The sequence below is a fragment of the Pinus tabuliformis genome, chromosome 6, assembly GCF_031772625.1.
Source record: "Pinus tabuliformis cultivar Carrire ecotype Pingquan chromosome 6, CPIR1, whole genome shotgun sequence".
NCBI classification, from domain to species: Eukaryota; Viridiplantae; Streptophyta; class Pinopsida; order Pinales; family Pinaceae; genus Pinus; species Pinus tabuliformis.
Genome location: NC_142292.1, coordinates 1,603,118,307 through 1,603,145,094, shown reverse-complemented (window position 1 = coordinate 1,603,145,094; position 26,788 = coordinate 1,603,118,307). Strand labels below are relative to the sequence as shown.

Below are 26,788 nucleotides of genomic sequence, written 5' to 3'. Positions count from 1 at the left end.
ACCGCATATCCCATCATGGGATTAGTAGGCTTGATGGAGAGCCCCCACCTCTAGGATTTACTGTATATCCCTCCGTTCACTGGTCAAGGATTCCTACTCCCACTGGGACAACACAAAATCTGGCTTTACCACAACCCATAGGTCGGTTCAGGGGTTACTAGGCCATGTGTTCTATTATTCAGAAATCCACCTGAGTTAACCTCGAACCCATTCGGAAATCCAACTCAACTAAAACATGAGAACCCCATCACACCATGGCTATCCAGAAATGGCAAGGCTAGGCTAAAACACTGTCACACTTGGCGAAACCCATGCCATAACAATAAAGAATCACATGCAATACCATGCATTCCAAAACCCGCATGAAAATATATAACTGCAAAGAATATTGTTGTAGCTACTTGATCCCACTCTTCCTTGCTTGCCCCTTCCTTCCTCTTTCCTCCTTTTCCTTTCTTGATCCAATGCCAACATGCTCCAAGAAAACTATAAGTTTCCAAGAGTTAGAGAGAGAGAGAGAATAATGAGAGAGCTCCAAAACTGAACTAAAAAAAGGTACCAACTCATCCTCAGAAGCCATTTTATCAATTAGGCCTTTATTTTTTTCATTTTCCATTATTTTCCTTCATTTTCCTCCTCACATGCAACACGCGACCTTTCTCCTTCCTTTTCTCCTAATTTCCATTATTTTCATAAATAAAAGTGCCAAAATGCCATTTTTCCTTTCCAAAGCCTTAGCCATTGCCTTTTCCAATTTCCTTAGCCATAATAAACCAATGAACACCCACACTAGGATGTCTTGCCCAACATTCAACTTGGAATAAGTGTCCCATCAACCGTGTTTATTATTTTGCCTTTATTAACTTTTATTACATGGAATTTTCACCAGGGCTGTTACACTTCCCTCACCATGTCTTCACTTGCTTTCCTATGCATTTTCCTTAACTTGCTACATTCTAACCTATTGGTTTCCAATCCCTACTTCTTGGTCTTAGAAGGGACTTTCTTGCATAGATAACTGGCACCAAAATCATGTTTATTTTGCCTTTGCATATTTGATAAGTTTTGCAAAATTAACACATTCACCTCTATTTTCTTTTATTGTGCTCTCAAAATATTTTTCATTATCTCCCTTGTAATTTCTTAATTAATCTCTCAAGCTCTTGAGTATATCCATCCATTCAGGGGAATTTTGCTATGACTTCTTCCTCACTGAGTCCTCTTCTTGATTATGTTAATATCTGGGCATGGTTTACTACACCATTCTACTACTCATTCTTTTATTCTTGCTAGAATCTATGTCTTCTTATGTGTTGTCACATGAACATAGTTTTTAGTTAAATATTGCATAAATATATTAATTTATCACTTTGGTTTGTCAGTGCTAATAATGCTTCAATGAATTTTTTCACAAATTCAAAACCCATGTTAGCTATACATGCTAAAGAAAAATATATATCAACATTCTATCAAGGTTAGAAACCACATGAACTACTAACAGGCCTACCAATTAGGTAAAACATAAGGCCCATCTAACATTTTCTAGGCACATAAATGCTATATTATACTTTCCCTTTTGAACTTTATAACACTTTCTTAGCTTTAATGAGTTCTTCAGAAGGTTAAAGAGATTTATCATGCTTTATGTGCCTAATGTGGTTATGATGTAGGATATTGAGAAGATTTGGGATAAATCATGAGGATATCCAGTTAGAGAGATTTATGGGACTCGTCCCCTGCTACAAAATGATTAAACTTGGTTGGATTGGAGCACTAAATACTCATCCCTATAGCTATGAGGTCACTCAGGGAGCATGATCCTAGTTTTTAGGAGTTTTGGAAAGCAATCCTCCTTTCAAGGTGACCAACCCTTACTCATATTGTATAAATAGAATGATCAAGTATCCCATTAGGAAGTGAGAAAGTAGTCAAATTTAGTGGAAGCATTAGTTGTAGAAATTTTTGGGAGTTTCAGTTATGAAACTTTTGATGTACACACAATTTTCAAGTTAATGAAAAACATTTTTGGTTCTTACACTGTTTTTTGTCAGTGATCTCAACTTCTCTAGGTTAAGGCCCACCCTAGGTGCTCAAGACCCTTTTTTTATTATTGTCCTTTATGCAGTTATTCATTTATGAAAATTTATTTATGGGTATTGTTTTATGCAGGGTTAATTAATTTTTTTTGTGAATAGTCATTTCTTGCATAATATTTTAGCACTAGGCTATACATTTAACAATGATTACATTGTTCATATAACATCTCCTTTCTTGTGTTTGAAGTCACTTTAGTTGTTGATATTTATTTGATGTTTATCATTATTGTTTTCTACAAATCTATAATCCCTTACTTTTGTAGAGCTACAAGATACTCTACAACTACCCATTTTCTGAACAAACCCTTCTACCTTTGTCATGATGATATGGAAATGAGTACTTTATCATTCCTTGGCATTCATTAGCTTCCCTTTACTTTCAAACATCGTCCTTATCACATTTCATTGCTCTCTAGACTGTCTCCTGTAGCGGTTTACATTTTTCTTCCCAAACTCATCCAAAATTGCATCCAACTCATGTTTCATTTTCCTTAATAGATTACAATGTCCCTAGAACCCTAAAGATGGAATTTATAAGCAAAGAGACCAGGTATATTCCTTGAACTAGTTTGTTGTAGAAATTATCATTTTCCTCTAGAATTAGGGTTTACTATTTACATACTTTATTTCAGTTGTGAGTATTCTTTCAGTTCATAGTAGAATAGGCATGCTTTTATTTCATCATGGTTAAGATGGTTTGCTTCATTTTCTTGCAGTTAGCATAGGTTTTCATATTGCTTATCATTTCTTGCAATTTTGAATTTTTCCTGTAGCATAGAACAATTAGTATGGTATATGAGTAATTAAATTTCATATTTGTAATCTCACCCATATAAAAGTTAGCAAAGGAAAAGAATAAATGCATATTTCACACATAGTACCAACCCATCTTAAGTTTGTATGAACGCCAAGTTGACAATTAATGTTGAGACCCTTGGGAGTTGCAGTATTATTGTTGCAACACTGAGAGACATCACTTTTTGGCGATGTTGCAAGGGAGGTGTAAAACTAGGTACTATATTATTCCTTAGTTTATCTACTTTTTATTTCATTTCACCTTCTACAAAAACAACAAAATTTGCGTCAGGCATTCATAATTTTCAAAAAAAGAAAAATTGCATTTCATTTTCATTCCATTTTTTTATAAAAATAAGAAGACACATTGTTTTCTTTTATGCCTCGAAGAGTCAGGGATAAATCATGAAATTTCTTATCTAAAACCCCTTCTTGCACTAGTATTCAACTTGTCTTTGTTGATCTTGATCCTACTACCCTACCCACAGGGAATATTGAGGCCTTTTTAGGTGAGAAAGCAAGGAATTTGAGGAGCTTGCAAGACCTTCACAACCCACTAATACCATGGTTGAAAATAGGAAACTTGAAGCATTCATATTTCCTATTAGAGAATCAAATGGGGAATCCAAGATGAAAATCATCAATCCATATGTCCTTCCACAGTTCTATGGGTTGACTACTAAAGATCTTGACACTTTCATGTTTGAATTTGCTATAGTTTGTAGAACTTATGACTATACAACAGATGAGAAGAAGCTTAAAATGTTTCCTTCTACTCTTAAGGTTTCAACCCTTCATTGGTTCATGAGAATAGAAGGGGATATAATCGCTTAATGGGACTAGATGAAACAAGATCTCACCACTAAGTACTAGGATTATTGCAGAGCAAGAGACATTAGAGACAATATGTTTAGAATGAATCAGGGAGTAGATGAGTCTTTGGAATATTTTGAGGAAATATTTCAGATGAGTTACAAAAAAGCGCACAACTACACTGTAGATCCAGATTCCTTGAAGTTAGTATTACTACGGGGAGTCAAAGAAGAACTAATGGAAACACACAACCTTCTAGATAATGGAGACATATATCAAATCAACCATGATGATATCAAAATGTTATTAAAAAACCATTCCAAAGCTGCTAGAAAAGAGGTATAGAAAAAAAAGTTTGGTAAGTCCCTCTTCCTCCTCCATAATTACTAAGTATTAAATAGGAGGTATGCTAGAGGACTTGGAAACCAAGATCTTACACACCTTTTTTATGTATATGGACACACTACAAATCAAGAGAAAAAAAGAAGAGGCAACAAGGGCATTAACTATATTTTTCTCTAAGTGCACTAAAAGACATCCTAGAAATGGGTGTCCTTTAGATGTCATAGAAATATGTTATCTATATGAAGAAACTAACTCCACTAACAAATGTCCATATTTTCCAAGTTTTAAAGTTGTATACCAAGGAGGAGAAGGGAGTATGGAGCAACTCTTCTTTGTTAATCAAAAGAGGCCATAAGCCCCCATGCAATTTCAACAAGGTATGAACTAACCCTTTCATTTCAATACAAATTACAGTGCAAATTTTGAACCTTGGTGTCATCCTAACACTTCACCCTGGTTTATGCCAACTCCATTTCCTTATCCTCCCCAAAATGTTATTCCTCCTTTTCATCCATATCCACACCATCCTCCTCAATAGGGTAATTCATCTTCGGGATAAATACCTAAGGAAACCCAACAACCCGCCTTGATGCCTCCTCTTCATAAACCATAAGTACCCCAAAATAATCCTCCAAAAAAAACCTAAAATGCCTACAGAACTTAACCCAAATCCTAACAATAAGTGGGCTCAACTAGTCTACATTGGAGAAATTGCGTATCCAACTTATGCTATAAAGATTCCATAGATTAAATTTAGACCTAGGAATGTCCTTTTGAATGCTCACCCACTTCTCCAACACAAAATATAGAAGAAGAGGGAATATTCTACACCTTAAGTCACCCAAACCAAGCCTCCCTATCTTGAAAGGTTGACCATTCACAAAGCGCACACCCTAGAAGAAGCTAAAATTCCCGGGAGAATTGAAAAACCTATGTGTCAATATCCCTCTACTTCAAGTCATCAAGGATGTTCCTATATACAATAATTTCATCAAAGATCAGTGCCTCAAAAGGACAGGGAGGAGAGAAAGAGATGCCCCTACTATCAACGTCATGGGGAAACTAGTTGATCTTATGCTTGGGAGATTCATCATCCAAAACACTTGGATTCTGGGATCTTGGTAGTATATGTCTACATCAATGATATTGTAGTTCCTAACACTTTAATTTACTTTAGAGCTGCAGCAAATTTCATGACTAAGGGGACTATGCTCAAAATAAATCTCTAAGGATCTCTAAGGAAGACCACTACTCTACTACAACTTGCTGGTAAGTTTATAGTAACACCGAACGAAATCATTAAAGATGTTATGGTCTCCATTGATTCTTGGGAGTATCCCATAGATTTCATTTTCCTTTAGCCCAAGAATAAGTTTAATGGATAACCTCTTATCCTAGGAAGACCTTAGTTGGCCACTGCCAATGCCTACATTAGCTATAGGGATGGAATAATGACCATGAATAATGGGAAAGTAAACAAATAAAATGTATTATATCAACTTATTGAACCCCTCATTGAGCATGATTTCCTTGTTTGGGTAGAAGAAAAATAATAAGAAGAATTTTTTCTATCATCACCCTACCGTATATGTACATTAGAAACCACCATTAGAAACATAAAAATGGTTGAAGATAATTTGATTGAAAATTTTCTACAAAATAAATACCCTGTTGCTATGAATGTTAATGGCTTGAAATATGAATCCATAGGACATCCTAGATATTCTCAAGATAGCTCTTTGGAATATTTGACAAGCAGCGGGTTCTGAGAAAAATGATGTGAAAACCATAGAAATCAACCCTTCCAAAACCTTGAAAATCAACCCCTTTATTTCAGTTGATCAAGATGACCAATCGCTCTCTGTCTTGAAAAAACATGTTGATGCATTTGCATAGGATTGTAAAGGAATGAAGAGAGTTCATCCTTCCATATGCACTCATCATATATACATCAAGGAATTTCATAAACCTATGTAGTTTTTTACTATATATTCAACAATTTATGTGATATGCTAAAACACAAGATAAGAATCTACTCTACTCTTCAGTGGAAACCAAAATTGATCGATGAAAACAATAAGCAGAAAAATAAGAATATCAATCGCACATAATACAATATTTCTCTGGTGAAAGAAACTAATAAAAACCCTGATTATCTATATTGCATTAACCATAAGACTTGTGAAGAAAATGCAATGCTTGTTCAACCTGAACAATTCCTGCACAAGTATAATCTATCTCTGTGCTTCGTAGGCTGACTCTAGCTAAACTGGAAATATGTATTTGGGATTTTTGAAGCTACACATTGTGTCCAATATCCATATTAAATGCACTTAATGCATGGATTTTATTCAATAACTTCCATCAATCTTATACGAAGACCAAGTGTCGGAAATCGACACTAAATTCACTAAGGTTTAAATATTTGACGCAACAGAGATCCATTTGTGAGTTTTTAAAGTAGAATCATTTGTATTTCGTCTAAATACAGTCTATGGTCATGAATAATTTCGCTGTTTGTTTCCCCGACATACCTTGTGAGTTGTGTGAAGCCATGAGTAAGAGATCTAGTTACGGACAAAAAAATCCTATGAAAATATTCTAACCTCGGCACTAAAAGACATATAAAATCATTTCCAGACTCAAATGCCTCTCCAGGAAGTTCAAACAAAGCCTTCAAATATCTTGATTGCAAATGCCATGAGAAAGCCTGCGAGCTATCAATGATTCAAATCCCTCTTAATCATCACAATGTGGGAGGCTTGTGGGGTTCGATTTGTCCTTCAATAGCTTTGTCGGAAACTTTCCCAATGAAATATGCATTCCAACTTCTATGGCTCACGTGAATGTTAAAATGAATTTTCTTATGAGATTTTTTCTTGACGAATTGGGGGACTACGAAAACCTGCAATTCCTGGTTGTGGGTAGTAATTTGTTCTTTAGGTCTCTGCCCAAACTGGTAGCCATCGAGCTTCAATGCCTATGATGGAGACTCTTTTTCCATAGCCAGGGTCAACCCTTGGCTAAAGATGAATTCTTGTTCATAGTCATCGATGCTTACTCAAAGAATTGAAATAATAGGTCATCTCTTACATTTCTAATTGTATTGTGTCTACTTCCCTCTTCCATAAACAACTTGAAAATTTCTCCTCTTCCTCTCTTATATCTACACAGTAATTCACTTTTATAAAATGGACTAGAAACATGTAAACATGGGTCTGATATGTACTTAGAGGCTGCAAAGCTCATTGGATTTCGAGTAAAATTGATCAAATGAAAAAACATATAAGAGTTAGGCTATGTGATTTGGATAAATTGGAAATATGTATTTGGGATCTCTAAAAGTAAACTGGAAATATGCATTTGGGATTTCAGAAGCTAAACTGGAAATATGTATTTGTAATTTTGAAGCTACACATTGGGTCCAATATCCATATTAAATGCACCCAATGCATGGATTTGATTCAATAATTTCCATAAATATTACATGAAGACCAAGTGTTGGAAATCAACACTAAATTTGCTAAATTTTAAATATTTGATACAACAGAGTTCCATTTGCGAGTGTTTAAAGCAAGATTGTTGGTATTTCGTTTAAATACAGTCTATGGCCATGAATAATTTCATCGTTTGTTTCACTGACATACCTTGTGATTCATGTGAAGCCATGAGTAAGAGATCTAGATACAAACAACAAAATCCTCTGAAAAGATTCTAACCTCAGCTTTGAAAGACATATAGAATGATTTATTGACTCAATGATCTGAATGGAAAGTGGTATCTACCCATGGTATTCATTCACCCATGGTATTCATCCACCCATGGAATCTACCCATGGTATTGTAAGTGGCATCCACCCATGGTATTCATCTACCCATGGTATTAATTCATCCATGGTATTTACCCACCCATGGAATTTACCCATGGTATTGGCACTAAAAAAAACTATAAGTAACAAGTCACATTTTGTAAAAGGACAGATTGTCCACCATAATGTAGCTTTTACAATTATTCTCTATTTTAATAAAAAAATTCTTAGTGGTTTTATTCACTTTGTGTTCTCCTCTTTTCTTATGGCATTTCAAATTTTTAGATCTTGGGGATCTACCCCAAGATCTGGATAAGTGGTATTAGTGTTGGGTTGTGTTATATTCTTTCCACAACTAGCCCACGTAGTTAACTGGGGGGTTAGAGGGGGGGCGGAGCCCCCCTTCGTTGCGCCGATTGTGTAGAGGGGGGGTCACAGGGGGTTTGAGGGGTGCAGGTAACCCCACTCTATGGGGTCTGGGGCAGCGCCCTAGAAAATTTTGGTTTTGGAACCTATGTTAGGTTGGGCGGACCCAACTATGGTTTTGTGCATGATTTTCACACATGTTTTTGGACGCGATGGTTTTTGGTCCATGGTATTGGATGCTTCAAGATGTATAAATATGTATTATAACATTGAAATGAACATAATGAAAAATCAAGCTGGTAGTCTAGATTTTGGGATCCAGGGGAAAATCTCTACGTATATGTGTTTTATGTGTTATGCTCTCGAATTGTTTATTTTCTGTGTTTTAGAATTCGTATGCAGGTAATTTCTGTACGGGGTTAAAACCTACATTTGGTATTAGAGGTGTTTTGGCTTCAAGGGGACGCCTTTGTTGCTGAGGGGTTTCGCTTGGGCCTGTGGTAGACCCTGTTCGGTGGGAGATCTGCGAGATCGATTCTGGTGGTGAAAGAAGATGGCGAGTAGTGGAAAGATAGAGATCAAGAAGTTTAATGGTCAGAGTTTTGAGCTGTGGAAACTCAATATGGAGGATATATTGGTGGATAAAGATTAGTGGATCATGGTACATACGGGTACTAAACCAATGGGAGTGTCCGATGAAGAATGGAAGAAGTTGGATTGGAAGGCAAAGAGCACAATATGATTGTGTGTCTCAGATTCAGTATTGCTAAATGTATCAGCGGAAGCTACGATGAAGGATTTATGGGACAAGTTAGGGACTTTGTACCAATCTAAGTCTTTGGTGAATAAATTGTTCCTATGGAAAAAGCTATATAACCTGAGGATGAAAGATGGAGACTTGGTGACAGAGCATATAAACGCATTTAATACTATGGTAAGTCAGTTAGCATCTGTTGATATTAAAATTTCAGATGAAGATAAGTGTATTAGTTTGTTGTATTCTCTACCAGATTCATGGGATAGTCTAGTTATTGCAATAGGTAGCAATGCAACTGCCTTGCAGTTTGATGAAAGTCTCATCCTTGCTGACGGAGGAGATGAGACGAAAAAATATGGAGAGCCAGAATGGTGATGCCTTGTTTGTACGAGGACAGTCTTAGAACAAAAACAAAAATAAGTCATCGAGTGGGAGATATAATTCTAGAGGGAGATCTAAATCTCTAGGAAAACCTGTAAAGTTTGTGTGGTGGAAATGCGGAAAGGAAGGGCACTACAAAAGGGACTGTAAATCTAAAGCTCCTGATAAAGGAAAGGGATATGATGATGCTCCTTCTGTAGAGGCGAAAACCACCTCAGATGAAGGTGGGGATATGTACTTGGCTTCTTCAAGTACACATGTAGATCATGAGGCATGGTTGATTGACTCATGTGCATCCTTTCACTTCACTCCCCATAGAGAGTGGTTCTGCGAGTATGAGAAATATGATGGTGGTGATGTGTTCTTAGGGGATGATAGGAAGGCTAGAATCATTGGTTGCGGAAAAGTAAAGTTGAAGTTGCAAGGTGGAAGGGTTAGAACACTTCCGGGTGTTCTGCATATTCCTGCATTAGCCAGAAATCTAATTTCTATAAGCAAGTTGGATGATGCAGGTGTAAAAATAGTGTTCGAGAAGGATACCTGCAAGATGGTTTAGGGAGCACTGGTATTGATGCGGGGAGTTCAGATTGGAACTCTGTACAAGCTGCAAGGTAGCACGGTTGTTGATGGGTGCAACAGTTCTATGGTTCCTGAAAGTGGAGTAGAAAATCTAGTGGTCTCTGGAGAGAAGACCATGCTGTGGCATCAAAGGCTTGGACATATTGGAGAGAAGGGCCTTCGAATACTTCATGTTAAAGGTATGGTAGAAGGTATGAGTAATAGCTCTCTGGATTTTGATTTTTGTGAAAATTGTGTATATGGGAAGCAAAATCGGGTGAGTTTCCCCTCTGGTGGTAAGGGGCAAAACATATATTAGAGATTGTGCATAGTGATGTGTTTGGACCTGTGAAGGTTCCATCACTGGGTAAGTCTATGTACTATGTATCATTTATATATGAATTCTCAAGGAATACATGGATATATTTCTTTAAGAAAAAATCTCAAGTCTTTGACAGGTTTAAAGAATTTAAGGCTCTAGTGGAAAACCAGACAGAGAAGAAGATAAAGGTACTGAGGACAGATAACAGTGGAGAGTTTTGTAGTAAGAAATTTGAAGAATTCTGTAAGAAGTGTGGTATGGCACGGCAGAAGACTACTCCATATACACCTCAACAAAATGGAGTTGCAGAAAGAATGAACAAGACGTTGATGAAAAGGGCAAGAAGCATGCTCAGTGGTCCTGGGTTAGGATAGGAATTCCGGGCAGAGGCGGTAGAGACAACATGTTACCTGGTCAACGGATCACCTTCATCAGCGTTGGAGGATAAAACTCCACAAGAGGTATGGACTGGTAAGAAACCCTCTCTTTCACATCTGAGGGTATTTGGATGTGATGCATATGTACATGTTCCAAAGGAGAAACGAACCAAGTTGGATAGTAAATTTGAAAAGTGCATCTTTATTGGGTATAAGGATGGTTTAAAGGGTTATAAGCTTTGGAACCTAGTAACAAGGAAGGTTGTGTACAACTGAGATGTGGTGTTCAGAGAGGTGAAAGATGTTATTAAACATGAAGTCCAACCAACGAAACTTGAGAAGATATAGTTTGAGCTAAAGGAGGAAGAATCAGACTCTACAACAGAGGAGGAATTAGAAAATGAAGAGCCACAAACTCCGGGTGTGAGAAGATTAGTTCGAGAAAGAAGGCAGCTAGAAAGGTATAGTCCATCTGCTTTCTGTTCAAATTTTGCTTTATCTATTACTGATGATGGTCCCAGAATTGTGAAGGAAGTAGTAGATTTAGAGGATGGAAAACTCTGGAAAGAGGTCATGGTTGATGAAATGGAATTTTTGCACAAAAATGAGGCTTGGGATTTGGTGGAGTTGCCGGCTGGAAGGAAACCCGTTGGCAGCAAATGGGTGTTCAAGAAGAAGACAAATGCAGAAGGAAAGGTGGAGAAACAAAAAGCTCGGTTGGTAGCAAAAGGTTATTCCTAGGTGCCGGGAATTGATTTTGGTGATATTTTTTCTCCTATTGCCAAGGTAACTTCTATTAGATTACTTTTATCTATTGCTATTGCTTTTGATTTTGAGGTAAAATAGACGGATGTGAAGACAACATTTCTTCATGGGAATCTAGAAGAGGAAATCTACATGAAGCAACCTGAAGGCTTTTCGGTGAAGGGTAAGAAAGAACTGGTATGCAAGTTAAAGAAGTCTCTGTATGGGTTAAAACAGTCACCAAGGATGTGGTATCAGAAATTTGATACATTTATATGGGGACTTGGCTTCACCAGAAGCAAAGCAGATCACTGTGTATTTTAAATTAATTGGTGACCATGTTATTTATTTGGTATTGTATGTGGATGATATGTTGCTGGTTGGAAATGACAAAGAAATTATCCAGGATTTGGAGACCAAATTGTCCTCCAAATTCGACATGAAAGATCTTGGTGCTGCAAACTATATTTTGGGCATGGAAATTAAAAGAGATCGAGGAAAGAGGAAGCTCTGGTTAAAACAAAGGAAGTATGTCGAGACAATATTGCAGAGATTTAATATGCAGGATAGTAAACTGGTGAAGGTTCCTATTCCTGTAGGTGTAAAGTTATCTGCTGAACAGTGTCCCAAGACACAAGAAGAGGAAGAGGACATGTCCCTTGTTCCATATGCAATTGCAGTCGGTAGCCTGATGTATGCAATGGCCTGTACTAGACTAGACACTGCACATGCAGTGGGAGTATTGAGCAGGTTTATGTCAAAACCAGGAAAGGAGCATTGGACAACAGTGAAGTGGGTTTTCAGGTATTTGCGTGGAACTAGTGATTATGGTTTGTGCTACAAAGGAAGACCATGTTTGGACAGAGTGTTGGATATTCATTTGGCTTTGTTGATGCAGACTAGGCTGGAGATATGGATCAGAGAAGATCTACAAGTGGGTATGTGTTTAACCTATTTGGATGTGCAGTCAGTTGGATGACTAAGAAACAATCTGTAGTGGCACTATCAACTACAGAGGCAGAATACATGGCAGCCACTCATGCAAGCAAGGAAGCAGTTTGGTTGCAGAGATTATGTTCAAGTATGGGGTTAGTACATGGAGCTATAAGGATAGACTGTGACAGCCAAAGTGAAATTTTCTTGGCAAATAACCCTGCATATCATTCAAAGACAAATCACATTGATGTTCAGTATCACTTTGTGAGGGATATGATAGAAGACAAAAAGGTGTTGCTGGTAAAGGTGGACACTTTGAAGAATACTGCAGATGCATTGACAAAATCTATGAGCTCTGAGAAGTTCTCTTGGTGTAGAGAAACAATGGGCGTTGCAGGGCTGGATAAATGACTAAGCTCTCTTGTGGCCTTATGTGGAAAGAAAACAACAAGTGGGATAATGTTGGGTTGCATTATATTCTTTCCACGACTAGCCCACGTAGTTAACCAGGGGTTAGAGGGGGGGAAGAGCCCCCCCTTCATTGCGCAGATTGCGTAGTGGGGGGGTCACAAGGGGTTTGACGGGTGCAGGTAACCCCACTCTATGGGGTCTGGGGCAACAACCCAGAAAATTTTGGTTTTGGAACCTATGTTAGGTTGGGCGGATCCACCTATGGTTTTGTGCATGATTTTCGCACATGTTTTTGGATGTGATGGTTTTCGGTCCATGGTTTTGGATGTGATGGTTTTTAGTCCATGGTATTGGATGCTTCGGCATGTATAAATATGTATTATAACATTGAAAGGAACATAATGAAAAATCAAGCTAGTAGTCCTGGTTTTGGGATCCAGGGGAAAATCTCTGTGTATATGTGTTTTATGTGTTATGCTCTCGCATTGATTATTTTCTGTGTTTTAGAATTCATATGCAGGAAATTTCTATACGGGGTTAAAACCTACAATTAGGTTCCGGTTATGAATACATGGGAATGAGGGTTTGAAGCATATTCCAGATCCAAAATTTTGCAGCAATCTTCAATAAACTTCATGCAAGTGATATGACCTCCATAGATAATTTTAGAAGGTTAAAAATAACTCATTTGAAATCATTTTCTGTTAGCTCAAATTGGTTTTTTATGGAATTTGATTTCGTTTCCCGATTTGAGAGATATGAGAAATTGGAGTTACACATATAAGGAACATTGCGTGGTTGCGCGTACCATGGGTTTCTGGAATCATTTTCTAACTCCACAGGTCATGAAATTTCAAGTGTCTTATATCAATGGAAATATCTCTTCAATACCTCAAATGGGTCTTTGATGGAATTTGACTTCATCACCTGTAACAAAAGTTATTAGCAAAGTTGTAGCAAGAGTTCTATAATGTGAAAAAAGCCTTTACAACATCTAATTGGATAAGATAATCTAAAACAACCATGACCAATTTTGTTACAAGCCTGCAACACATTTATAGTTTAGGTACATTTCTGGTGTGGCCTGGTTCTGTACCCCAACTAGAATCCATGTTCTTTATATATGGGGCAACATTCAGAGCGGGTTCCCTTTCGAGATGTGCCCTCCCACCCTACTTTAGTAGGCACCTACTTCACATTCATTAGTTTCAGCATAGCAGCATCCAACTTGGGTTCTTTGGAGACATGCCATCCCACCCTAGGCTATGTAAGCACCTGCTACTTCATTAACATTCAACATCACGGTTATCATTCAACTGCACAAAATCCTTGTCATCAAAGTCCATTTTCCAGGCCACACACTGCTAGTATCACAGTTGGTCACAAGCATTACAGGGTATCTCTATCCTCAGATATTCGTTTGTCATGGTTATGGGTCATCCAAAAACCCACACTTCATCGAAGTTCATTTGCTAGGCTGCACACTATCAGTATCACAGTTGGTCACAAATATTACATGGTACCGCTATCCTTAGATCTTCGTTCGTCATAGTTATGGGTTAACCACACAAAACCCTTCTCTTCAGTAGCACTTCATATTCAACAAAGGCTTCTTAGGAGGGAACTTCACGCAATGGGGACCATTGCTTCTTAAGGAGGGAGGAATGATTTGAATGGAAAGTGGCATCTACCCATGATATTCATTCACCCATGGTATTTATCCACCCATGGTATTTATGCACCTTTGAATCTACCCATGGTATTGTAAGTGGCATCCACCCATGGTATTCATTCACCCATGGTATTTACCCATGGCATTCTAACTAAAAAAGAATATAAGTAACAAGTCACATTTTGTAAAAGGACAGATTGTCCACCACAATGTAGCTTTTACAATTATTCTCTATTTTAATAAAATGTTTCTTGGTGGTTTTGTTTACTGTGTGTTGTCCTCTTTTCTTCTGGAATTTCAAATTTTTAGATCTTTGGGACCTCCCCTAAGGTCCATATCACTCAAATGCCCTTCTAGGAAGTTAAAAAAAAATCCTTAAAATGTCTTGGTTGCAAATGCCATGAGAGAGCCTACAAGCCATCAATGATTCAAATCCCTTTGAATTGTCACAATGTGGGAGGCTTGTGGGGTTCGATGTCTCATTCAATAGCCTTATTGGAAACTTTCCAAGTGAAGTGTGCATTCCCACTGTTAGACACACATGGAATCTAAAGAGACATGAATGATAAAACAATGAACTACATTTTCTATTAACATTGATGTACATTTATAATACATTCTTGTGACTATTGGATTCATATTCCAACATCTCTTGGACTCCCTTTGACTGTCCAACTTCCACACTTTAACCCTTAGTGGATTAGGTGTCCAACATCCCCCCCTTAATTCAAAGGGGTATGTGTGAGTCCAAGAAGAGGGTTGTAATAGAAAATGTGAAAAAATGCATGGTAGCACTAGATTGAATGTGCTCTATTAAATGTTGGTATAAGGTGGTGGTTTAAGGATAACCACCAACACATGAATGCTTAGTGCAGTTCCTGGAACTCTTCCAAGTCTGGCAAGAATTTGAAATCTTCTACTGGAGGAAGTTTTCCTAATGCTTTGGAGAGAGAGACCTTCAACCTGGAAAAGGGAGGTCTATAACCTGTGGTGGTTTAAGGATGACCACCAACTCTAGAATGCTTAATGCAATTCTTGGAACTCTTCCAAAACTGGCAAGAATTTGAAGTCTTCTATTAGAGGAAGTGATCCTAGTGTTTTGAAGAGGGAGACATTCAACCTGGAAAGGGAGGTCTCACCATACATAAAAAGGCAGAACCTCAACATAAAAAAGGAACTCTCAACCTGCATAGATGGTTTAAGGTTGGCCACCAACCAAAGGCATGCTCAGGGGCATCTTTGTCTCTGGTTACAACTTTGAATCTGGTATGGTAGGTTGTGGCTCAGGCACACTTGATGAGGTTTTGAAACTTGTAGATGACCATCACTTCCCCCTCTATCAGATACAAGGTGAGAAGATGGAAAAAAATCAATTGCATGACTTTTCAATATTTGAGAATAAATCCTGTTGTATGAGTGAAATATCTTCTTGGCTGTTGAAGCCCATTACCATGAAGCGATCCATCCAAAATGAATCTTTATTCTTACAGGAGGCTTGTTTCTGAATCATCTGTTTGAATTATGAGTGGTTTTATGACAATGCTCACATGGATGAAGATCAAAACAATGATCTTTCATATGGCCAACTCGATCATAGTGTTGGCATTTAAAACCTTTTGGCTGTGAATGTGCTGGAGCAAACTTTGGAACAGGTGAAGGTGAACCGCCATGAAGAAACCCATCACTCTAAAATTTGATGGGCTTTGAGTAATATGGAATATTAAAGGACACATCCTTGTCAAATCAAAGACTGGTTCTATTTTTTTATCGGCAAGCTCTTCCCAAGGTCTGATGACGAGCTTGGGAAGTGGAATCTAAACTTCTACATCTTTATGTAAAACTGCTCCTAAGAGGAGCTCAAAGATTTGATTAATTTCTAGTTGTTGATGGGAGTGTGTCTCAAACAAAGAATTGTCCTGAACAAAGACAAGTTCAGAATGATGACTACACTTCTATAACTCCTCTTCTTGTAGCTAAGATTCAAGTTGCAAAAAATAAATATGTTCTTGTGTATCTTGTAGACAAATTCTAATATCAGACATAGTATCCTTTTTTGTTTTTACCATCCTATCGACACTAGAATGTAATAGAGTATTCAACAACTCTAATATTCCATCAAGTATAGCTATTTTACTAAAAAGTCAAGAATAAAAATAGGGGAGCAGCTAAAATAACAAAGGCTTCAAATCAATGTCACCAGAAAATCAACTTTTACCAAAAAATACACCATTTTTCTTTTAGATTGCAAACTCTTCTCTGCAATAGTGATTTCAAATTCTAGGATCATTAGTGTATTACATTTATTTTCCCCACTCATAGAATGTCATCGAAAATTGATTACTTTCCCATCACACATTCAGAGTTCTTGGCCCACAAACTTTTAGTTGTAGTTGCTGTTGAAATCAAAAAACCCTTCAATTATTGCTTAAAGTTATGCATATGAACTATTTTGTCTCTTTATTCGGCCTCACCATGAGATTCAAATACTTGAACCTCACTTGGCCTATTCATGTCCATGCCTATGTCAATCTCGAGTGAAATACAATTCCATGGTGGGGATAATGTGCACATATGTATATCTATGTATCTATGTTGAAATAAGGCCTGTAAGTTGCAATGCTAAAAAGTCCTTTCCATCCACTTTCCGACTGTCCAGCGCCTTTGATAAACTGGATGTTCAATAAGGAACCAACCACACTGTCCTTGGTCCTGTGAACGAAACTGGCCCGAAATGAACCTGCTTGATGGCTATCAGCTGCTAGGTATCTCTACTACAGAAGTCTTCGATCCGAAACATAAGGTCACGAAAGAAATTGTTAGGTCCCTATACTACTAGTGTAACCCCTTATTGTTATTAGTACAACCCCCTTATTATATTGTTATGCCCATGTAGTCCCCATATTGTTATTATTTTTCCCCATAGAAGCCCACTATTGTTATTATTGTGCCCTTACATTATTATTGTTATGTCGTCTTTGATTATATTATGACCCCTTAGAATCCTATATATAGAAAGGAGGTCTTTTCATTTGTATCATCCAAGAATTGTTCATTTGTGTAATGTAAAGGAGGTTTCCCCCTCGAAGTGGCTTATTTTGAAAGCATTTATCTATCTTTTCTATCTTTTTGTGAGCTGGTTTCATAACATTTGGTATTAGAGCTTTGGATTCTAGGGTTTCGCTACTCCAAACAGGTCATCATGGAATTTTTTCTATAATGTTTCTTTTGTGCAGTTTCAGAAGCTGAAAAAAATCCATTTGAGAAGGAATCGCAGTAAACCTTGGGTCCGAATTTCAGATCTTTTCGCGCTATATTTTCGGAGATATGATGGGAGGAAGTTAGGGTTTTTGCAAGATGCAAAATTTCATCTAAAACAAGTCATCGTGGAATTTTCGCTACGAAGTTTCAGAAGCTAAAAAAAAACCATTTGAGAAGAAATCGATATGAATATCCGGTCCGAATTGTAGATCTTGTCTTGCTATATTTTCAGATATATGATCTGAGGAAGTTAGAGTTTTTGCAGACTTCTGAATTACATCCTAAACAGGTGACCTTGGGAAAATCATCATAACTTTCTCTCTGAGCATCAGATTGAAATTTAGTAAGAAGTTACAGAAATAGAACGGAATGTAGTTTGTTTGGGTATAATTTTCAGAACCTAAGATTGAAACAGTGACACGTGGAACATCGTACAAGTTCACTCTACTAAACTAGTCTATAATTAGGTCATCACAGGAGATTGAGAATAAATATTTCTTTGGGAATCCAATTGCGATCAGACTTGCATAGTTAGAAAGAGGACTCAGAGGGATATTACAGGACAAAATTTCAATACTTAAAGATTCGAAATTATAGAGTTACAGTCGTTTCAAGGCCGAGCTCCTAGAATCAAGAAAAAGCGAGATGAGGAAGTTTGATGGCAAGGATCCAGTAAATTGGATACTATAGATGGAGAAATATTTTGATCTACATGGTGTACCACTGTTACAAAAGGTACGTATTGCATCTAATTATTTAGAACCGAATCAATTTTTATGGTATAAAGGGTGTTGTTCTTGTAAACCACTTGTCACGTGGTCAATTTTCACGAAGGAAATGATAACACATTATGAGGATACAAAGAGAAACACCTTCTTTAGCCAATTGATAAATCTCAAACAAAAGGGTTCAATGAAATAGCACATTGAGGACTTTCAAAAATTGAATATAAGGGAAAATGATATTCTAGAGAAGCAAAGGATTGATGTCTCCATAGGGACTTTAAAGGATAAAATTCAACATGAGGTTCGTCTTTAGGAACCCAATTCATTGGAGAATGCATTCAGGTTGGCAAGAAAAGTGGAAAGAAAAATTATGGCAACAAGGAAGTCTACCCCTCAAAACTATAAAGATGGAATTGTTGTTTCTCCTAGCCTTCCAGAACCTACAAGGTTGACACCACAACAATTGGAAGAAAAAAGAGCAAAAGGGCTTTGCTACAATTGTGATAACAAATACATTAAAGGTCATAAGTGTGCTAAGAAGAAATTATTTTACATTGATTGTGAAGAGGAGGAAGAAAAGGATCAAGAAACGTCAAAATAAGAGGATATACACTAGGAACCAACCACAGATAAAGAAGAAATGAATCCGACCATATCTTGTAAAGCATTGGCAAGAATTACCACTCAAACTCTCAAGATAGAAGGATATATCAAGAATAAAAAGGTTCAAGAAGTGAAAGATCACATCGAGAAAGAAGAAATGAATCCGACCATATCTTGTAATGCATTGACTGGAATTAGTAATTACCACTCCTCAAACTATCAAGATAGAAGGACATATCAAGAATAAAAATGTTCAAGAAGTGAAATATCACATCGAGCATCAAGAAATGAATCCGACCATATCTTGTAATGCATTTGAAGAAATTACCACTCCTCAAACTCAAGATAGAAGGACATATCAAGAAGAAAAAGATTCAATCAGTGAAAGATCACATCGAGCATCAACAAAAAGTTCTCCAACTTTTAAAGGATAACGCCACTTTGGTGCAGAATGGAATGAAACAACAGACAAATCAACATCGCAGTTAAAGAAGTTTTGATGTAGGCGATTGGGTATTTTTATGACTACATCTCAATTAAGCTATTTATGAGAAGGAAATGTTGGCAATACTACATGCACTTAAGAAATGGTGACCTTACCTAATGGGAAGACACTTCAAGGTAAAAATGGATCATGATATTCTTAAATAATTTTTAGAACAAAGATTATCTTTAGAAGAACAGAAAAAATGGGTCACAAATATGTTGGGTTATGACTTTGAAATCATCTACAAAAAAGGGAAGCAAAAAGTTGATGCAGATGCACTCTCAAGAAAGGATGTGGAAGCATTTTTTTGTGCTATTTCTATTATCCAGCTAGTTTGGATAAATGAAGCAAGGGATGAATGAAAGAAGGACGAAGAAGTGTGGCCCCTCATTCAAAAGTTGCAGAAGATCCCAGTTCAAACAATATTGCCAAAGCTTGACGAGGAAGTAAAAATCATATTGGAGCATGGAGAAGTCACAAAAACAAGAACCCGAAAACTACGAAATTGATCAATTTCAGAGTATCTCATCAAGTGGAAGAACTTACCCGCTGAAGATTCCACATGGGAGGACAAGAATTTTATACAAAAGCATCAAGAACTACCCAAGTGTTGAGGGAAACATTTTTTGAAGGAGAGGGGCATGTTAGGTCCCTATACTACTAGTGTAACCCCTTATTGTTATTAGTACAACCCCCTTATTATATTGTTGTGCCCATGTAGTCCTCATATTGTTATTATTGTGCCCCATAAAAGCCCACTATTTTTATTGTTTTTCCCTTACATTATTTTTGTTATGTCGGCTCTGATTATATTATGACCCCTTGGAATCCTATATATAGAAAGGAGGTCTTGTCATTTATATCATCCAAGAATTGTTCATTTGTGTAATGTAAAGGAGGTTTCCCCCTCGAAGTGGCTTATTTTGAAAGTGTTTATATATCTTTTCTATCTTTTTGTGAGTTGGTTTCATAAAAAAAATTCCAGTCACACAAGGTAGAAAACAAGGAGAAACCCTGTAGCGTTGTCTAGGTGGTCGACCCTTTTCTTATTGAATGAAGTAAACTAAACAACTCGAAATGTAGAATATGTGTGATTGGCACACCTGAAAATATATTACTAACAAGATAGCTGAAATTATTGACTTCCAGTTATGAGGAATCACGAGCACCTTCACTTTTCTGGGCATGTGAAGTTTGTCTCCCATAAAAATCTCAATTTAGACGATTTAGACAAGACTCATACAAAACATAAAGAATAAATTGTTATGATGGAGCTTTCGTACATCAATGTTGTTGAAAACAGTCTTGATAAGAAGAGACCTCATACAGGGTAGGGTTGGTCGAAACCACACAGTTATATATCATTAAATTTCGTCCCACCACAAGATCATGCAAACAATTCGAACTGGGCCTTTCATTTACCGAGGGAAACGTTAAGGACATGTGAATATTTTGAAGTGGCCTTGCAAACAACAGTCGAAGAACTAGATTCTGCGTATTTGGTTTCCACTATTTTTAGCAACGAAGATGAGAAAAAACCTAAAAAAGAGCAGAGTGGAAGGAGCCTACAACTAATGCGCAAGAATGAAATAGGCACATATGGAGCAGACAAAGTTGTCATGAATTGGGTTTTCTAGTAGAGATAATATTCATGCGGAGGCATTGGTTTGCATTACCCGACAGAGAGAAGGACAACATTTAGGACTATAAGTAAAACACTCAATGCAATTCCGAAATCATGAAATTGTTCCACTCTTAAACAAACAATAATACCAACACAAAAGAAGCTGAAAAGTTCGAGGGTTTTTTATTATTCATTAACCTTAAGAGCCTAGCACAAATGAGTATGGTGGAAAAAATGACGGACCTGCAATGTAGCTGGTGTTATACAGACTGCTATAGTTAGGGATCTGACAAGCCAGACCAACACACAAATCGGTAGAACTCACCCAAATTACAGAGGAAGAGAAAAATTAGACTAATAGGTATTCAAAATGGAAGAGTACCTAGGCGCATAACCTAAGGAGGTAGGACTTACCACAAAATTGGCCACAAGATAGGTGGCTCAAAGTGGAGCAGGGCGGGAGTATGCCTACTCTGATAACATGTTAGACATACATGGAATCTGAAGAGACATGAATGATAAAACAATGAACTACATTTTCTATAAACATTGATGTACATTTATAATACATTCTTGTGACTGTTGGATTCATCTTCCCAAATCCCTTGGACTCCCTTTGACTGTCCAACTTCCACACCTCAACACTTAGTAGATTAGGTGTCCAACACAACCTTGTATGGATCACGTGAACGTTAAAACAAATTTTGTTATGAGATTTTTTTCCTAACGAATTGGGGGAATGTGAAAACCTGTAGTCCCTGGCTGTGGGCAGTAATTTGTTCTCTGGGTCTCTAACTTTTAAGCTTCTCGATTTGAGAAATCTCAAATACTTGGTTGTACATGATAATGCTTTTACTAGGGGGATTATTCATGATATTTTCATTTAACCTTGAACCCTAAAGCTGGATCCCCTTGTTATAGAAGAGTCGAACCTGCAAATCGATAATTCATGATGGATTACTGAGACTGCCCAAGTCATGCTGAATCTTTTCCTGACACGAATACCAGGTGAAAACTCAATTTGAGATTGTTTGTAAAGTGAAACTTGCCAAAAACTCTGCGAAACTTCCCAAAACTCATTCCACGTGTCAAATTGTAATTTGTTGAAGGAGGATTAAAATAACGATCTACCATTGGTCAAGGTGAATAGTGCCTGCACACCCGAACCCCGCAAAGAAAAATGGCTATATATATATATATAACCATAACTATAGTTCATAACATAACTATATAACTATACAATTATAAATACAATTATATATATTTACCTATTATAAAGTTATAACATCATATAACTATATATTATAGTTCTATATCTATTGTTTATAACATAACATAGTTCTATAACTATTTAATATAACATACTTGTTATTTAACATAACATCAAATTATTTAATATGTATATATATATATATATATATATATATAGCATGTAACATAACAAAGTTTCTAATATATATATATATATATAGATATAGATATAGATAGTTATTTGACATAATAACGTTGTAAGGCATTCCTCTCTGAAATCAACTTTCCTCTTAGGTTACATGTACATTTCTGAGCCTTTGATTTAAATGTTAGACGATTAAAATAATTTTAGCCATCCGATTGATTCGACCGGTATGGTAAGGTATTAAGTTAGTTAGAAATTTAATTACAAATTATAAGAATGCGACGCAGCAGATCTCGCCCTTGCCCTAGCTCGACTTTACTTCCAGGTGCTTCTTAGAGTGGAGACCTCGCCCTTGCCCTCACTCAACGCTACTTCCAGGGATCATTTGCAGTATTTGCATTCACTCTCTCTGCATCGAACGCTTAAAGTCGGATGCCGCGGGCATGGTGGAGGACATGCAGGCTTAAAGCAGTTGTTGTTGTGGGAAAGGGGATTCAACTCCCTTTCTTCTTTGTTTTATTTCAGGAATGCGACACAACAGACCTCGTCATCTCTGTTACTTTCGATGCACTCAGTTTCTCCTGAAACATTGGCATCTAGATATTGCTGACCAGGGTTTAGATGGGTCCACTTTCCAATGTAATCTCCTCTATTTCGAAACTGCTGAACAGGGTTTAGATGGGTCTACTTTCCAGGGTAATCTCCTCTGTTTCGACAAGGTCTTTCCAAATTTTTGCAAGCAAATTGGTAACACATCTCTTTTATTTATTTTATCATTTTTTTATGCAGAGTAATAATTTATCTATTTTTTTTGTTAGTCAGGTTAGAGGGACGAATTTTGCACTTGATGTTTTCCAAGGAAGCGAAGGATCTACACACTTGTTCCCTTGGAACGGCTACACATAAGGTTACCTCTGATTTTGAACAAGTTGCAACTCATGGGCTTAATGTTGCCAAAACTTGGGTCTTGAATGACGGCTAGTACAAGGCACTTTGTGGGCTCCAGTATTGTAGCAATAATGCTACAACTCCTGGGGCTTCCTATCTCTAATTTTATCAACCTGGTAGTTCGTACAAACTTGGAAGCGACGGTGCTGTATGCACAAGTACTAGCTCTTGTCGCAGCTGTCACTTGGTCAGCTGGCATAAGTCTGCTAGGGCTCAAGCCAACTTCTATATGTTCTCAGAAGAAGCTTTCTAAATGATGGACGAAGGCTATCTCAACGGAAAGTAATCTACTTTGCAAAAATGAACTGAAAGCCAACCAAAACATGGAAACCCTAGTAAACCCTAATCTGACTAGTTTAACCTCTATGATGCAATAGTGAGAGTGCCAATGTCTAAAAATGATGCCATTACTTCTAGTGATGTGAAATGCATGAACTCAAACTACTTCCATTAAAAAGAACATTGTTTTTGTATTTTTTCTTAAGTGGATGGAGTGATTATGATTTTGTTACTTATTAGGGTTTGGCTGTGCAGAGGTGGTGCGAAGGGAGAGAAAGCTTGGGAAAGGTCAGGAGGGCTAGGAGAGGTCCCAGGGGATCCCTAGCATCAGTCCACAGAAGTCCACAACGTTCAGGTGCTCGACAACCGAGTTTGTAGGCTCCTACAGGATGTCTGCAGGGGATCCTACAGGAAACTAAGGAATTCTACAGGAAGTCTGCTAACTTCTACAGGATGTTCTACCGTGGGAGTTTTGGGTGATGGTGAAGTGATGGAGCGGTATGGGTGGATAGGTAAGATGGAGATGGAGCTTGTGATGGCTCAGGGGTAGAGAAATAAGATGGAGAAAGAGTGCACGGTGTTGGTTGGTGGATGGAAGGATGGGAGCAACGAAAGGTCAAGAAAATGGAGCTATGTGGGCAATGGAAGGGTTGAAAGGTAAACGAGCTGAATCAGAGGTCGAGTAGGTGGCTTGAGGCGTGGTTAAGAAGAAGAAGAAGGAAGTGGAATGATACTGAGCAGTGTAAATAAAACAAATTGCTTATGTCTTGCACCAACAACGAGAATCCATTAACCTGTGCTACCTGTGCTATTAAACCAATGAACAACAATGTAAATCGTGAAGAGAAGTCGTGCATGGAGGTGGAATGAATGACTATGGCTCGAGATCAGAGTGCATGGATGGATCTATAACTAAAATGACTGTGTTGTAGCTTGCATAAAAGTAGAAAAAGACTGCGTTTTTTTGGTGGTTGGTACAGACTGCACCCCAATCTCTAAACAGAGATGGCAGTGAAGGCACTAACAACCTTTTCTTGGAGCTCCAGTGAATTACAATCCTCCTATTCTAATCTAAGCAACTGAAAGTGATTTAACCATAAGCTAATCCTACTCAATCTCATTAAAGAAATCAAATCAACAGACTGTGTTCTTGAAATGCATATCAAACAAGGAAACAAAGTGCTGGAAAGAAAGGCAAATAACACTACAAGAAGAGGAGGTCTATTGCTCTTAGGTTGGGCCCTAACCTGAGAGATATAGCTCCCTTAAAAGCTCAGAATTAGATCCAAATCTGGTTGCCTTTATTCATAATCAAGAGTCTAATGTCATGCCAAAACTGGCTTACAAAAAACAAACACCGAGCTGTAGCTCGTGCTCAGAAATTACAATATCAGTTCAAAAGTTCAAAAAAGCTTCTATCAAAGGCTACGGCCTTCATATTTATACACAATGAAGATCAAGCTGGCTTCCTCCATTCGTGGAGCTTGGCTGTCCAACTGAAAGTCAAACTGCTGTAAACTGCTGATCCTGTAGAACATGTTGGCTGCTTTAAGCTCGGTGGGGGAGAGCTGTTGGAGCTCGGAGTTAAGGTGAAAATCACGAGGAAGGTCATCAAGACTGTGGACAACCTCCCTATGAACCCGCAATGTCACCTTTGTTGTCTCCTTGTCTCCATTTGCGTGGTCTTTTGCTCTCTTTAATGCCAAAAACCTGAAATCATCATGTATTAGCCACATAGATATAATGCCTGCCCTTCTTCCTACAAATAACACGAATATACTAAGAAATGAATGCATAAGTGATAAAAGATGAATGGTTGAGCAAGGTAAGTAGGCCAAATGAGCCCAAATTGTACCAAAAATTGGGGCTCATCAGCACTGCAAACTTCTCCTGGTGTATATGATGAACAAGTCTTTTAGGTCTGTGCATAGGCCCTTGTAATACATCAATCGTTGAATCCCTCCACCGATTTTTTGTTTTTTAGGTGTTTGAATGTGCTGGCATTGCTTGTCTTTCTGAATCTTGTGCATGTTTTGGTTTCTCTGTTTTATGATGAATCTAAATTCTATAAATACAATACAATCTTATGAAACAGGAAAAAATCTTGCAATATTCAAGGTTTTTGGCCTAGCCTCTATGAATACAACCTTAGGACAATAACACCTAGCCTCTATGAATACAACCTCAAGACCCTGACATGCAACTACATCATTGTGTGCAGAAATTCATTCGTCTCTCTTAGCCTAATTTTTCTTTGCTTTATTTTTATTTTTTCCCTCAGAATAACCATTTTTTTCCCTGATAATTTGTGTCGGAAAAACCTTTCGAGTTAAATGGGTAAAGTTTCATTGCACTGGTATCTATAGGGGATTGCAATATCTATCAATGAAATAACTTTATTGGTTCACAGGGAATATTTTGGATATTATCAATATATGTATAAAGCATAAATATGTGTTTTGCAGAAAATTTCCCATGTAGTAACAATTGATGGCTATGAAGATGTGCCAACCAATGATGAGAAGTCATTACAGAATGTTGTAGCACATCAGCCAATCAGTGTGGCCATGGAAGGTGGTGGAAGGGACTTTCAGTTTTGCAAATCTGTAAGTGTCCAATTCTTTGCATAGATTTTATCTACATGGTATTCCAATACATATTTTTTGCACATGCATGCATTGCAAGTCAACTGATCAATGGTTTTGTTGGTTTTTTGGGGGTGACAGGGTGTATTTACTGGAAATTGTGGAACTAGTTTGGATCATGGTGTGACGCTGGTGGGTTATGGGTCAGCTGATGTGGACTACTGGATTGTAAAGAAATCATGGGGACCAAGCTAGGGTGAGAAGGGTACATCAGGTTGCAAAGAAACAATGACAGTTCATTTGGAAAATGTCGAATCGCAATGTAGCCATTCATATCCGATTAAGAATGGGTGTAATCCTCCAAACCCTGGCCCTTCCCCTCCATCTCTAGTCACACTTCCAACAAAGTGCGATGACTATTATGCATACCCTGTTGGTAGCACTTACTGTTGTGCCTATGGCATCAGTAATTTCTGCCTTTAATGTGGATGATGTTATTATA

At 37.5% G+C, this 26,788-nt stretch overlaps 1 protein-coding gene across 1 annotated transcript in view; it reads left to right on the top strand.

Annotated features, from left to right (window-relative positions):
- LOC149265001 (vignain-like) overlaps positions 1–26,541 on the top strand; it is a 154,515-nt gene extending 127,974 nt beyond the window's left edge. The window contains exons 2-3 of the mRNA XM_089401475.1: positions 26,167–26,307; positions 26,428–26,541. Of these exons, the coding sequence (XP_089257601.1) occupies positions 26,167–26,307; positions 26,428–26,541 (255 nt within the window). The remainder of the gene's footprint in view (positions 1–26,166; positions 26,308–26,427) is intronic.
- Positions 26,542–26,788: the final 247 nt, after the last annotated feature.